This window comes from Talaromyces atroroseus (assembly GCF_001907595.1).
Source record: "Talaromyces atroroseus strain IBT 11181 chromosome Unknown scaffold_2, whole genome shotgun sequence".
NCBI classification, from domain to species: domain Eukaryota; kingdom Fungi; phylum Ascomycota; class Eurotiomycetes; order Eurotiales; family Trichocomaceae; genus Talaromyces; species Talaromyces atroroseus.
In genome coordinates this window covers 1,488,009-1,502,174 of record NW_017971434.1, presented here as the reverse complement: position 1 = coordinate 1,502,174, position 14,166 = coordinate 1,488,009, and the positions used below count along the sequence as shown (strand labels likewise).

General features: G+C 45.7%; 4 protein-coding genes across 4 annotated transcripts; 2 read left to right on the top strand and 2 right to left on the bottom strand.

The window, feature by feature from the left end:
• Positions 1–1,326: 1,326 nt before the first annotated feature.
• Positions 1,327–3,110, bottom strand: UA08_02651 (putative aspartokinase; the record flags this gene model as incomplete). The annotated part of the gene is made up of 4 exons (XM_020264717.1): positions 1,327–1,424; positions 1,487–2,748; positions 2,827–2,907; positions 2,971–3,110. The coding sequence occupies 4 exons, from the start codon at positions 3,108–3,110 to the stop codon at positions 1,327–1,329; spliced, it is 1,581 nt and encodes a 526-aa protein (XP_020122533.1).
• Positions 3,111–3,723: 613 nt separating this feature from the next.
• On the top strand, positions 3,724–5,317 carry UA08_02650 (hypothetical protein; the record flags this gene model as incomplete). Its single annotated transcript, XM_020264716.1, has 4 exons — positions 3,724–4,224; positions 4,290–4,757; positions 4,849–4,880; positions 4,939–5,317. The coding sequence occupies 4 exons, from the start codon at positions 3,724–3,726 to the stop codon at positions 5,315–5,317; spliced, it is 1,380 nt and encodes a 459-aa protein (XP_020122057.1).
• Positions 5,318–6,346: 1,029 nt separating this feature from the next.
• Positions 6,347–7,335, bottom strand: UA08_02649 (Inosine triphosphate pyrophosphatase; the record flags this gene model as incomplete). The annotated part of the gene is made up of 6 exons (XM_020264714.1): positions 6,347–6,421; positions 6,480–6,541; positions 6,596–6,632; positions 6,725–6,869; positions 6,959–7,032; positions 7,171–7,335. 6 exons carry the CDS (start codon positions 7,333–7,335, stop codon positions 6,347–6,349), a joined length of 558 nt encoding a protein of 185 aa, XP_020122056.1.
• Positions 7,336–7,826: 491 nt separating this feature from the next.
• Positions 7,827–12,566, top strand: UA08_02648 (hypothetical protein; the record flags this gene model as incomplete). Its single annotated transcript, XM_020264713.1, has 3 exons — positions 7,827–8,762; positions 8,816–10,384; positions 10,440–12,566. The coding sequence occupies 3 exons, from the start codon at positions 7,827–7,829 to the stop codon at positions 12,564–12,566; spliced, it is 4,632 nt and encodes a 1,543-aa protein (XP_020122061.1).
• Positions 12,567–14,166: the final 1,600 nt, after the last annotated feature.

The following is a 14,166-nucleotide window of genomic DNA, read 5'->3' as shown; positions in this document are numbered from 1 at the left end:
TTTCGGCGTATGGGGGGATTGTTTGATGAACGGGTGCCGAAGTTGGAGTGATGGCAGACTTTCAAAGCCAGAGAGGGTCAAGGCGTCCAGGAAGAAAAAAAGGCGGCGAGGCCCGACGGGAACGACTAATATCCAAGGCGAAGAAGAGGAGGGCTGAGCCTGATGGATAAACTACTAAGATGGACCGTCACACAGTGTGGCGTGCTGAGCTAGGGGAATCATTCAGTCGCGTTGAGTCCCGGCATTGACGAGCGTTCCAGGCCCACGACACGCATCGGGAAAGGACAGGCAAAGCAAGCGAAGATGCACGATGATTGATGGAAGGGGGGCGGCGCGAGGACAAGGACTGGCGGTGTTCTTGCTCATCGTTGGACGGTGGATGTTGTCGGGAACGCGTGAAGGCGACGCGTTTTGATGCGCTGGCAATGGGGGTCCGCTTTAGCCGCTTGCGGCCTAGCGCTGATTGCGCTCGCGGCCAATCACGGCGCGCGCGTTGCCGCCAGCAAATAATTGGATCTGCGTCCCTTGCACAGGCCCAACCCAGGCATGCCGCGGTGTGCCTGCGCCAGGAACGCTGCGAAAGGGCAGGATGCGAGCACGCAAGGACGGCTTGCGACAAGGAGAAGAAGGCGCCTTTCGTGAAGGGGTCAGGAATCTGTCTATCTGCACATGCAGGCTTCCGAGGGATCTCCCTGTGGAGAATTATCGCTGGATAAGATAGTTGACTTGATACTAGTTGATAGTGCTAGTCTGGATCCTGCAGCGTTAGCCAGCCAATAGTGCTGGCTCTGGCTGCGCAGAATAACTTCTAAATTCACAAAATTATAACACATCAAATAATAATACATCAACTTATGCAAGAATTAGTCCGGATTGGTTGGTCTTGGCGCCATAGTCGGTGGAAGCCTCAGGCCTTACTTACATCATCGCCCTTTATCGATATCAATATCAACGTCCTTGCAGGGCCTCCTTTCAAGGGATTGTGATAATCATTGAAGAGAAACGAATACAGGTACCGAAAAAAAAAAGTCTCCTTCTATGTACATACGTATATATGAAAAGAGTCTTGTGTTTGATCAATCAAAAGTATAATGAAATAGAAACCAGAACCAGAATCAAAATCAAACGCCGTCATCGAACTCCCCAATGCAATCGCATTTGAAACAAGTCAAAAGAGATCTAACTCGCCTCGCTTGGCGATGATGTATATAAATGGCTTTTTTCTATCTCCCAGCGCGGTCTGTACATTAAATGTTTGGAGTGAATATGAAAACTTTTTCGGCGCCATGAATATTTCGAAACTGTCAAAAGAAAAGCGAGCAATTTTCATTCCAAAAAGGTGAAAAGGCTCGTATGCAGGATATTAATGGCACGGTCAGCATCTCTTTCGTCAATCACACACGAGATATTGATTTCGCTCGCGCCTATATAGCCATCATTTAGTAGTTTGTTCACTTGTTGCTCGATTCAGAGAGGCAATGCTCACCTTGCGAAATCATTTCAATATTGACATTATTCTCCCCAAGGGTGGAGAACATCTTGCCAGCGACCCCAATCATATTCTTCATCTGCCGGCCAACCAGGCTCAGAATGGCCATCTCTGGGATGATATCCACGGTTCCATATCTCCTTAGATCTTCAATGGCGCCGCGTAAATCTTCGTCGATAATCTGGTATTCGTCCCGACCAATGCCATTAAGAAGCGGCATCTCAGAGTGAAGGGCCATGGAAACATGTACTTCGCTGGTAGAGATCAAGTCGATAGAAAGTCGCCATCGATCCAGGACGGAAAATATACCGGCGAAGAACCCGTGAGATAGAGATCGTTTATTGGAGTGCACGTTGATAACCAAGATTTTGTGTTTGATAGTGACCGCCGTCGGCCTCTTGGGCCCCTGGACCTGGCCCGACAAAACACTGGCGCTTCTTGAGCGAAACAGCTTTTCCTCATGCCCAGTCGCTAATCGCTCCAGATCTGCCTTTGAATCAGGGAAGATGACAGTGCCATTTCCCTTTGGGTTCATGACATTTTTAATACGGATTGGTATCCTCGCGCGGATGACTTGCTCCATGGTAAATGGGTGGATGACCTCGGAGCCATAGAATGTCAATTCGGCCGCTTCTGCCGGTGTGATGGTAGACAAAAGACGGGCTGTCGGGACTTTCCGAGGGTCTGCCGTAAATATGCCATCGACCTCTTTCCAGACTTGAAGCTCGCTGGCATTGACGCCCACGGCGACCAGGGCGGCGCAGAGATCTGTATATCCTCGGCCGATCTTGTCGAGCAGACCTCCCGGGACCGGTCCGAAATACCCCGTAATGACAGGCACTCGTGACTCACAGGCTCGGATTCTTGCACCCAACGCGCTTGCGAGTTGGTCGTAAAACGCTTGGTCGAGACCTCCATTGCTTATAGTAAAATCTATTATATCAGACAGATCCACATATTCCGAGGCTACTCCACGATCTTGAAGAAGAATGGCCATGAAGCGACAGCTGAGCTTCTCTCCGGCGCTAATCACTTTATCGACGCATCGTGCGCTTGTTTCTCCGAGAGTCTGGGCGGCTTCCAGGATTTTAAGGACATGAGCGCATTCGTCGTTGATCTGTGATATCAATTGATCTCTAAGCTCCACCGATTTTATCTGCTGTTCGGCCACTTCCACGTGCTCTTGCCTCACGGCCTCGACTAGAATATCGTAGGTCTTGGATTTCGAATTCTGGGCGTCTCGAGCCGCTCGTAGGAGGCTAATCGTGGCATAGTAATATTAGTCAATGCACCAAGAGAAAGAAAGGAAAGGAATTTGTGAGTCATATCGCACTGACCGATTGGTGGTTCCTTCGGCCTTGGAAGAGCTGCTGCGTGCGGAACATACGACGGCTACTTTTTGTTCGGCCACACTTGGTCTGGTCGGTCGGGGTCAGTAAAGGACGACAAAGCAAGAAGGAAAACAGAAGAAATAATCATACAGCACAATATGATCCACGATTTTCAGAGCGAACTTGCCCACGCTGGTTCCGCCGAATTTCTGCACCACCCACGCGGGATCGGAAGACGCACTGCTATCATCGCCGTTCAAGGATGGCGGGGTATGATCTGAAAGAGGCATCGCTGCGCCGGACCGAGTGCCGCATAAAAATAAATGGTCTTTTTGTTCTCTCTCTGTTGACTCTGTCTTGTTTGGCAATGTTCACGTTTTTGTTTTGAAGTATGACTGTTTGGAGTTGAATGGAAATTGTCTGGTCTGCGAGATCCGATGCCGCTCTCAGGTTGATTTTATTGCGAAAACGGCCCCGCTGTGACTCAGTCTTTTTTTTTTCTCTCCTCTGCAATTGCGCCAATCTGATTTGCCCCCCGCCTGGGTTACCCCTTTCTATAGTAAATCAAACGAATGCTTATTAGTCTGAGTCTTGACTCCTAGTTCATTGCGTGAGTGTGCCCCAAAATCGACATTTCAGATTCCAGAAGACTGCCTGGTAAACTGCATTAGCTGGGCAAAATCATATCTTTTTTTGGTACCACAGCATACATGGTAGGGCAGATTCCAATGTACATAATGATCGTAATCACAGGATAATAATAATAGATAAATCCTACCTGGTAGCTCAATCATTGATGAAGTTTCTAGATCTACCCGCGGCATCGTCACATGACGGCACTTCCTACAGGCAACCACCCCCGATGTTATTTATTTCTTTTCCCGCTTTCCTTTGCACAGAAACATGAGTAAGCATGCCACTGGGGACTACGCTCTATCGTGTCCTTTCTGCGAGTTTCAAGACCATGACCCCGATTTCCTAAGCCAGCACGTGGCGTTCTGTCACCCCGAAGACCCCGTCCAGACAGCTGCGGAAGAGGAAGAAGATGAGCCCACAGCTGCCGCCCCAGACGATACTAGTCTCTACGTTTCCTGTCCCCACGGTTGCGGCGAGTCAGTGGCAAGAGCCGAGTTGCAGCTGCATCTAGACCTGCATGTGGCAGAATCAGTAGCCCTCGATGAATCCGGGGGCCTTGAAGGAGGATCTCTAGACCACACTCGAGCCACTGCTCAACCAAGTGGTTTCACCGACAGTCACGATGAAGATCCGCATCTACACTATGAGGAGGACCCAATCGCACATTCCCCTGATATCGTCCTGGAGGGAAAGACTACAGGTGGTCGTCGCCGGAAACATAGGAAAGAAGGCACGAAATCGGAAAATAAGGGCCTTAGAAAACTAGGCGTGTGTCTCTCCCGTTGACTTCCAATCGCCTCGTTTGGCTAATGCTAATGATAATCGTGCTCAAGCGTGCAGAACTAGGCCCCTATGCCCATGAGAAGCAGATGCCTTCGTGGCTGCGCAAACTACTCCAGACAGGTTCCATAGAAAATACCCAAACGAAGATTGGTCCAAATGGCCTACTTGTTAAGGACAATGTTGCCGAGAATGAGACCTCGCAAGTCATTCCAACGCTGATTGAGCTGTGTCGACATGATACTGGTGTTCAGAGGGCTTTCTTCTGTAGCCCTCGAGTGCGTCATATCTTCAAGTTTATGAGAGAAGGCGGGTTTTGCGGTTATAGAAATATACAAATGCTCATCTCACACATTATAGACGCTCAACTACCCGGACACGAGCACTTTTCGGGTCGCATTCCCTCAATCCTGGATCTTCAAAATATGATCGAGCAGGCGTGGGATATGGGGATCAATAGTAGCGGACGAATCGAAACTGGCGGTATCAAGGGTACAAGGAAATATATTGGTACTCCTGAGGTATTTTCCTCTCTACCTTTCTCACATATAGACGTTATCTAGAATCATTAGAGGTGTTTTTGACTACTACTACTAACACATCAATGAACAGGCTCAAGCTCTCTTTCTAAGCCTTGGAATCAAGTGAGTGTATGGTCCTTTCTTCATGTGGAAATCCACAACTCTAACAAATAATCTGCAGATGCACTGCAGGTGCCTTTGCATCTGAAAATGGATATCGAGCCCACGACATGCTCTTACAAGATGTAGCGAGTTATTTCCGCTCGGGCTGCCCGGCCTCGCTTCTAGAGAGTAACGAGAAGATTTTGGAAACGGATCTTCCGCCCATATATCTGCAACACCAGGGCCATTCGCTGACTATTGTTGGCTTTGAAATCAACAGTGCTGGGGATGCTGATCTCCTTGTCTTTGATCCGATGTTTAGGACGTCGCCAGCCATCCAGCGACTGGTTGGTAAATTCGTGAAGCCCTCTGATCCATCTCGCGTGCTGAAGGTCTGGAGGCGAGGGGCGCCTTATTTGCAAAAGCACAAGGAATTTGAGATTTTGAAGCTGGTCTGATAATCTTACTCTTAGTCTGTCGATATCAAGACTGTAGATGTCAAAAAGTAAATAGAATAACATAGGATAATGAAATTAAGTCGATTGAAGACTGTTACCCATTGTGACATTGTCAGGCAACCCACCTTGCCGTTCTGGGATTAGCGTGGATAACCTTAAATTTTTGAACCTCTCTGGATTATTTTCGTCTGATTTTCTCTAGCGACAATTCAATTCAATACTTTATCCATATTCCTTGAATTCCTCGGTCCATACAGCATCCGACGAAGCAATTATACGAGCTTTGATTTTTTTCTTTTCCAGACTGATTAGCCCATCCATCATGCGCACATCGCCAAACATTATCATAACCGGCACGCCAGGCGTCGGCAAGACAATCCATTGTGAACAATTGGCCCAGGACACAGGCTTACAGCATATGTCCATTAATGACGTTGCGAAGAAATACGATTGTTTTATTGAATTTGATAAGAATTTACAGTCGCACATCGTTGACGAGGAAAAGGTATATCCCATCCACCAAGCCTATCTCCCAGTCAGCAAAACTTTTCACTTTGTGCTAAAACTTCATTTTCTGCAGTTACTAGATGCTATGGAAAACGATGTACCCAATGGTGGATATATAATAGACTGGCATGGATGCGATTGCTTTCCGGAGTCTTGGATCGATCTTGTTGTTGTTTTGCGCTGTCCTTCTACTGAAATCTTTCATGATCGATTATCTAAGAGGTATCGATATTTTCTCTACTGAATCGTCTATTTCTTTGCTAATACAAATTTATCATTGCAGGGGATACGGCGACGAAAAGATACAAGGGAATGTAGACTCCGAAATCTTCGGCTGTTTACTTGAAGAAGCACAAGACGCATACGACCAAGAAATAATCATTGAGCTCATGAGCGAAACCAGCGAACAAATAGATAGTAATTGCGCCAGAATCGCCGCCTGGGTGGAGTCTTGGAAGGAAGCTCATTCAACAGATGACTCTGCAGATTCTGATGCTTAAGAAAAGATGAGATGAGCCTGATTTAATTGAGGCCGTCTTGACTCAACAACCACTCTTTCAGCTTCATGAGAGCTTTGAAGCGGTGGGAGATTTTATTCTATAAAGGCGATACGTTATTATTACGATTTTTATGGGCAAAAAAAAAAGAAACTCACCTTTCCCTCTTTATCCATCTCAGCAAATGTTTTCCCCTCATATTCGAATACGGGATCCCAACCTATCAGAGTCAGCCAGTCATTCTCGGTCTCAGCAGCAACCCGATTTGACGTACCAAAATTCGCTGGTCCTCGAGCAGCTACAATTTTTCCCTTTTTTACCCCGCTCTCGAGTCAGAAGCGCTATCGTAAAACAGGAAGGCAATTTCAAAGGGGTTTATTGATAGAGGGAAAAGAAAACATACCAGAGTCCTCCCTTGAAACAGAATGGGTTCCTCACCAGGCCCATGCGAAAACGCAAATGTACATACGGCTTCTGCAGAGCGATCATCGAAAGAATCGAGCATTTTGTTCAGGCCTTCGTGTCCGAGAGCTTCGAGGAATGATTTACTATATGTTGCATAGTTTTCTAGTTTAGTTTTCTTCGTTTTCCTCTCTTTTTTTTTGGCCTGGGAACGATGTCATGATGTATTACGTACATGTATGGACCTGGAAGGCCTTTGTAGGCATGAAACTCGAGCGCCGTGTCCTCTGTTAATACCGGGCCTCCAACCTGAAAAGAAATAGATGAGTAAACATCAACCCAATTGACCAGACGTCGGTTCTTGTAACTATTGCCGCTGTATATATGTATATATATGCCTAGCCATCATCAAATGCCAATTGTAAAGCGCCTTTAAAGTAAACTCACCTCGGCAGCAGCTCTCCGACACTTTTCCTTTGCAATCTCCTCTATTGTCCCCTGGATTTCGGGGACTTCGACTGACTTGTTGTCTACAGTGACTGCATCACCCAGGATAGCGCGTACTTCGCTGAGTTTGTTTTTGTTGCCGGTTATGAAGTTGAGGGTCTTCATTCTGGCTGCCTTTTGTCTTCTGTGACTTTTAGCGTGTAAGGGGATACGAAATATTAGTAGAGTGTGAAAGTTGTGTATGATATAGATATAGATGATATCAGTTCACGAGGGGTCTGCAGTTTTTCTCGGAGGGTTAGGTGGGTCCGTTCATACTACAAGTACCCAAAGAATCACCACATAAATCTTGTCTCTGCGAACAGTGTCAACCTCGAACAAGAGAGCCTATATCGTGGTAACTGATTCGATATAGCAAATTACGCTTGGTATCGGCGTACTATGCAGTGTAGCAAATACTGTGTTGTTGTGTTAGGGCTAGGGTTCGATGATGGATAAATATAGATCAGGCTATAAATAGCGTCATGCAGTTAAGCGCCCAACATGTCGCAAGCTTCAAGCCAACCATCTGCATGCCTTCCTCTTCGCTGCATATATATAATATGGCGTCAAGACACCTCCCCACGTCTATCACAATGCTGCAAAGATAAAGGAAAATGGCCGGGAGGGCGCTGCTCTCGCACTTCAGAAGGAAAAAGAAGGTCGAGACAGCTCCTACCCAGATCAAAGATGAAGCATCCAAGACAAATAACGGCCCTTCGATCAATGGAGATGGGTCCTCAACCCAGTCTCCCAACCAGAAGGACTTGTCGGGGCGAGCAAAAAAGCCGGAAGACCTCTCGGCAACAAATCGTCTGTGGGAAATGGCCTATAATAAGATGGATCCAAGCATGATGCATCAATACGAAGCATGCTTGCTGCTGGGCAGCCAGTCTTCTGGAAATCGCCAACAGAAGCTCCAGCATGCCGTCAAAGAAAGGCTAGAGGCTACCATTAACGCACGACGAAAAATAACGATTGGCCAGGAGCAGATTGTTGTTAGAGATCAGGTTCTGAAAGTAATCAACAGGATTTCCGGATTCAAAGATCTCATTTCAGCTGCCGTGAGTGTTGAGCCTAATGCCAGCCTTGCTTGGGGCGGTGTTTCTGCTTTGCTTCCAATAATATCTACCGCTTTATCGCAATCGGACGACGCCCTGGATGGACTGGATTACATTTCTGAGCTCCTGGTGCGATTTCGAGTCATAGAATTGATGTATGAGCTATCTGGAGACCCAGGAAAGAAAGATAAGCCCGTGGAAAGGACCCGTGAGCTTCGTGGACTGCTAAGAGACAAAATCATCGACCTTTATACCCAGATTCTCAAGTATCAGATATTTCTTGGAAAGCATTATTCGCACAATCAATTCTATCGTCTACTCAAAGATATAGCTGTGCCCGATGAATGGAAGGATTTGTGTACAGATATCAAACAGACAGAAAACGACATTGATAGTGCTTTAAAGACACTGGACTACAATGCTACTCATGTTGTCAACCGTCAGTTATCCATCCTAGGCGATGAGGTAAAAGATGTCGTAACCGAGGTTAAGGTATGTTAGTTGGACGATGGTTATTGGATAATTGATGTTGACTATGTCTCCAGAAATTGTCTCAATTTGAGCACATCATGACCCTCCCAAGGGTAGATTATGCAGCTTTTGACGAGTATAAAAAGGATGGATTTATCCCTCCTCGATGCCATAAAGAAACACGAAAGGAAATTCTAGAATCTATCAGATCGTGGGGAGAAAGCCATGACGATCAATCTATATTCTGGCTCAGTGGAATGGCAGGAACAGGGAAATCGACAATTGCACGAACGGTCGCTGCCAACTTTGATCAAAAGAATCGACTTGGAGCAAGCTTTTTCTTTTCAAGAAATGATAAAGATAGGGCCGAAGCGGATGGGCTTTTCTCTACCCTGGCCCTTGATCTAGCATCAAGGATCCCAGATTTTCGGCAATTCCTGGACGAAAGTCTTCCAGAATATAGCAGCATTCAAAATCAGTCCCTATCAAAACAGTGGGACTGTCTGATAATGCAGCCTTTGTCAGCTCTCGGCAGTCATTCGCTAGTACCACTTATTTTGGTCATTGTTATTGATGCCCTAGATGAATGCAAAGGGATCCGTTTTGTCCCTGAAATAGTTACACTTCTTGCTACGGCAAAGGATTTACAAGGGATTCGTCTTCGGGTCCTCGTGACAAGCCGACGCGAGGAACACATTACACACAGCTTTCAAAAAATGGCAAATGTTACTTACAAGGAGTTGGTTGTTGATTCTACTTCAGATGGGAACACAGAGCGCGATATCTCTATTTACTTGAAGGACGAACTTGCAAAAATATCTGCAGAGAATGAATTAAAAGATTGGCCTGAAGAACATTATATACAGCAACTGCAGCAATTGAGTGGACGCCTGTTCATCGCTGCTGCCACCGCATGTCGCTACCTGTGGGAATCCAGAAGCCCAGAGGATATGCTGCCAGTATTACTAGATTCTCGCAACACCGGCGATGAAATCACGGGCGATCTAGATAATATGTATCTTTTCGTCTTGAACCAAGCCGTCGGAAAAGGTCATGAAAAGAAAGTGCTCGCGCCACGTTTCCAGCTGATCGTGGGATTCATTGTCGTTTCTGTTGAGCCTCTATCATCTTCTGGTATAGAGCAGCTTCTTCAAATTTCGCACTCTCATACGGCTTCTATCTTGAAAAATCTACATTCTGTGTTAACCATCCCGGAAGATGATGGGTTGCCCGTTCGGATTTTTCACCAATCTTTTCGCGACTTTCTTCTCGATGACTCAAGATGCAAAGACGAAGACCTTCACGTCAAAGAGGCAGAAAAACGTAAAGAGATTGCTGAACATTGTCTAGGACTTCTCTCAAAATCACTGAGGAGAGATATCTGCGAACTGCGTCTCATGGGCACGCTTTTTTCTGAGATTAGCCATGATGTTGTCAAGAAATACATTCCGCCGGCTATCCAATATGCCTGTCGCTATTGGGCTGCCCTTTTGGACGGTGTCGATATTACTCCAGCTGACGCCGAAAAAATCTTTGTCTTCCTCAAGGACCATCTCCTTCACTGGCTTGAAGCACTAAGCTTGCTGGGACGAATGGTGGATGCAGTCACGAGCATTAGGATTATACAAAATGCGGCCGCACAAGTAGGTAAAGCATGTCTAGATTGTTTGATGAGCGTCATGTTAACCAAAACTCTAGGTTTCTGAGATTAAAGGTTTTCGGGATTTCGCTGATGACGCCTGCCGATTTATTCTATATCATCGCCCAGTTATCGAGATGGCCCCCCTTCAAGTGTACTACATGGCTACTATTTTTTCCCCAACAGCCAGTCCAGTGCGACAACAGTATTCTAGCCAAAGACCCCGCTGGATATCTAGGTCTCCTTTTATGCAACAGCATTGGGAAGCGATGGAGCAAATTTCGGTGTTTGGCCCGCGTTCATTTTCAGGTCTAACAATTTCCTGTGATAGCAGCAAGGCCGCTATTGGAGTTATGAAGGACTCCTTTTACATATGGAATATCTCGACTGGGCAGGTCGAGCAGAAGCTCGAGAACCCAGATCATGAAGAAATGAAACTAAAATTCTCTGACGATGGCAGTAAATTGATATGTGTTCCACAGGGTGTTAAGAGTAGTATGGCACGGATTTGGAGTCTTTCGACTGGTCAGGCTGAGATGATGCGGTTTCCCTTACATCCTGGAGTCGCATCGACAAAAATGGATTTTCGAACAGACAAAGGAACTATCATATCTGTCCCAGGAGACATTGAACGAGCCCTGAATGGATATTACTTTTTACAGTCTCCCGATGGTCACCAGGCAGTCTTTCTCAAAGACAGTGGAGCCTATTTATGCAATTTGGCAACTCAGAGGATTGATCATTTTCTTGAGTGGTCCCAGGAGAAAGAAGTAATGGGCCTTTCTAGCACTAGGATTGTTTTTCAGACAATCCAAGAAGCCCAAAAAAACATTGAAATATGGGACATTACTACCCGGCAATGTGTGAGTGTTATCAACCTACCAGATACTCCAATGGCCGTGGCTATCTCCTCTGACGGCTCTAAACTGGCTCTCTCGGTTTCGCCAAGCTACGACATTCAAATATGGAATATTGGCATTGGCGAGATAGAGATCATTTTGAAAGGGCACTCAAACTGTATAGCATATCTCAGTTTCATTCTTCAAGATAGAAAACTGATATCCACTTCATATGACCGTACAGCCCGGATATGGAATATCAATGTGCAACAAAAACAACAAAACCCAGAGTTCGGGACTCAACTCAAAAAGGTCGAGTATTTGACTCTCTCTCAGGACGGCAACAAAGCTATCTTGAGGCTGGATGACTTCAGTATTGAAGTATTCGATATCAGCTCAGGGCATTTGGCAAAGGTTATATCGACAAAGAAAGAAATGAACGAACCAATATTTTCCAAGGATGGTACCAAGCTAGCGGCTGTGAGCGAGGACGGTTATTTGCGGGTATGGAATTTAAAAAATTGCAAGATTAATACCGATTTTGAGATTGAGCTTGCAATATACATAGCTGGTTTGAGGTTTAGTTTTGCCTTTTCGCCTGATGGCTTAAAATTGGCAGTGCAAAGTTCAGAAAATACTGCTGAAGTGTGGGATTTGACTACGAAGACATTAGAACGGACACTAAGACTCAGTGATGCTCAGATTCCTCGTACTATCTTTACTTTTTCACCGAATGGGACTATGCTGTCAATGCTCAGAGGATTAGAGTCGGCTATAACAATATGGGACGTCAACACATGGGATATCAAGGACACATTTGAGAACAGCGTTAGCAGCGGTATGCCTTACAGCGTGGCCATATCAAATAACAGCTCTCTGGTTGCTGTGGGATACAGAAAGTCTGTGCAGATCCGGGACACAGTTGACAAAAAGTCTCACAAACTCGCGACCAATACAGGATTTCATAACTACCCTATATCCCTGGCATTTTCGACCCAAGACACCAGGCTTGCATCAGGATGGGTAGATGGGAGTATCAGAATTTGGAATATCACCACAAAACAGACTGAATGGGAGTTTAAGGCACACCCAAGCCTGGTGAATACACTGGCCTATTCTGCAGGTGACGATAGCTGGGACCAGGCGTCGTACTATACTCTAGACAAGGAAAGCAAGTGGATTGAATATGGTGGCAGCAGGGTTTTGGCTCTCCCTCGCGACTTTCAATGGACACGCGATTGGCATGGGTCCAAGAACGATACTAGAGGCAAAACTTTCGCATTCTTGTCTGATAGCAAGCGGATTGCGACTTTTATGTTCGAGGGGACTCCTGACTTTATTGATTAATCTGCAGGATGTTATGGTGACAGCAAAGGTTTAGCTCTCCCTCGCGACATTCAACGAACATTCAATTTGGGTGAACATCTGAATGATATACTAGAGGCAATGCTCCTGTATCCTTGTCTAATAGCAAGCAGGCTGTGACTTTTATCTTCGAGGTTTAACCTACTCTCGCGACTTTTATTGGATATTTGATGGATTGCAACTTTTGTCTTTGAGGGTCCAGGGGCTCTTTTGTCTGGTTTTGAATGTTCACGTCTGTCAGCGCTGTACTCTGCTATCACTGTGATATATATATATCTTGATTATATCTGGACGATCTATTGGAAATCAATTGTCAAGTTTACATGGCTAGAAAGACTCAATGACCCCACCAGTACGATGACTGAATATTTTCCCTGTCTTCTTACCTGGTTTCTCGATATCAAATTCCAATAATTTTTACTATCCTCGCGGTTTAAAGTTGAACCGGTTTGTTTCGGACAATTGCAGTAGTTACTACACCAGAACTGATCGACAACCACGGTTACCACCGCCCTTGACGGTTGCACTTCTTGAATTTTCGGGGTCCTTTTTTTTCCCACCTGAAACAAACACATGGTTTAGTTTGCAGAATACTTCGTTCTTCCGTCCTCCGGCAGTGACTGAACAGTGAACGGAGACTAATCTGTCGGTGAGACAATGACTATTGACTGGGATGGTGGGTATGGTTCGTTTCTGTCATGAACACTGTTTCTGCGGACACTGAGAATCCCTGCTCATAGGGCTCACTATGTACTATGGTTCTTTAATGGCCCATTCTGTAACCACATGTGACAAATATTGTATGTATGCCGAAGCGTTAAACACCACGACTCATGCTCAAAACAGGACCACAATGTGCAATATGCAATGACTAGTCCTACCGGATTACATGTTATGTGCATGTGAATGCTTAATCACGGTGACTGACAGACATTGACGCCAACCTCGGTGACATATTCATTCCTCGTAGTAAAAAAGAGATCGACAGCGAACCGCGGGATCAAGTCCGGGTCCAAAAATACTGCTGCATGTTTCTGAAAAGGAGTGGGTGTATGGTCAGGAATTACCAAGTTGGCAATTTTGCGCCCCAAATCAAACAAAGATATACAAAAATAAAATACGCAGCAGAAAAAAGGAACGGGCTGATCAACTGCCTAAATGGGAAGGTATTTTCTAGCTGGGAGCTAGAAAAAAAATAGAAAGGGGAAAAAAAGAGAGCTCGAGCCTCATTCACCCGTGGCTTGACTGGCTTACTATGGAGCAGTGAGACGGTGGAGAATCTCTTTTCCAAAAAGATCATCCCATGTGTGCTTGGGCAGCATCAATGCATATTGATATTCATTACCGTCAATATGCGAAATTAAATTGCATGCTAAAAGTTGCTAGTACATAGTACACTCTGTAAGCGTCCTAAGCGAAATAAGTCTGGACTTGCCAAATCTCGATCTGGGCTGTTAATTAATGACTTGATGTATTGTCGGTCCCATAGTCTCTAGATGTCGTCTGCGTGCTATGCCGTTCCGAGAAGTCCGTATTCAAGTGCAAATAACTAGATAACTAGTCATGCAGGCTGATAGTTGTT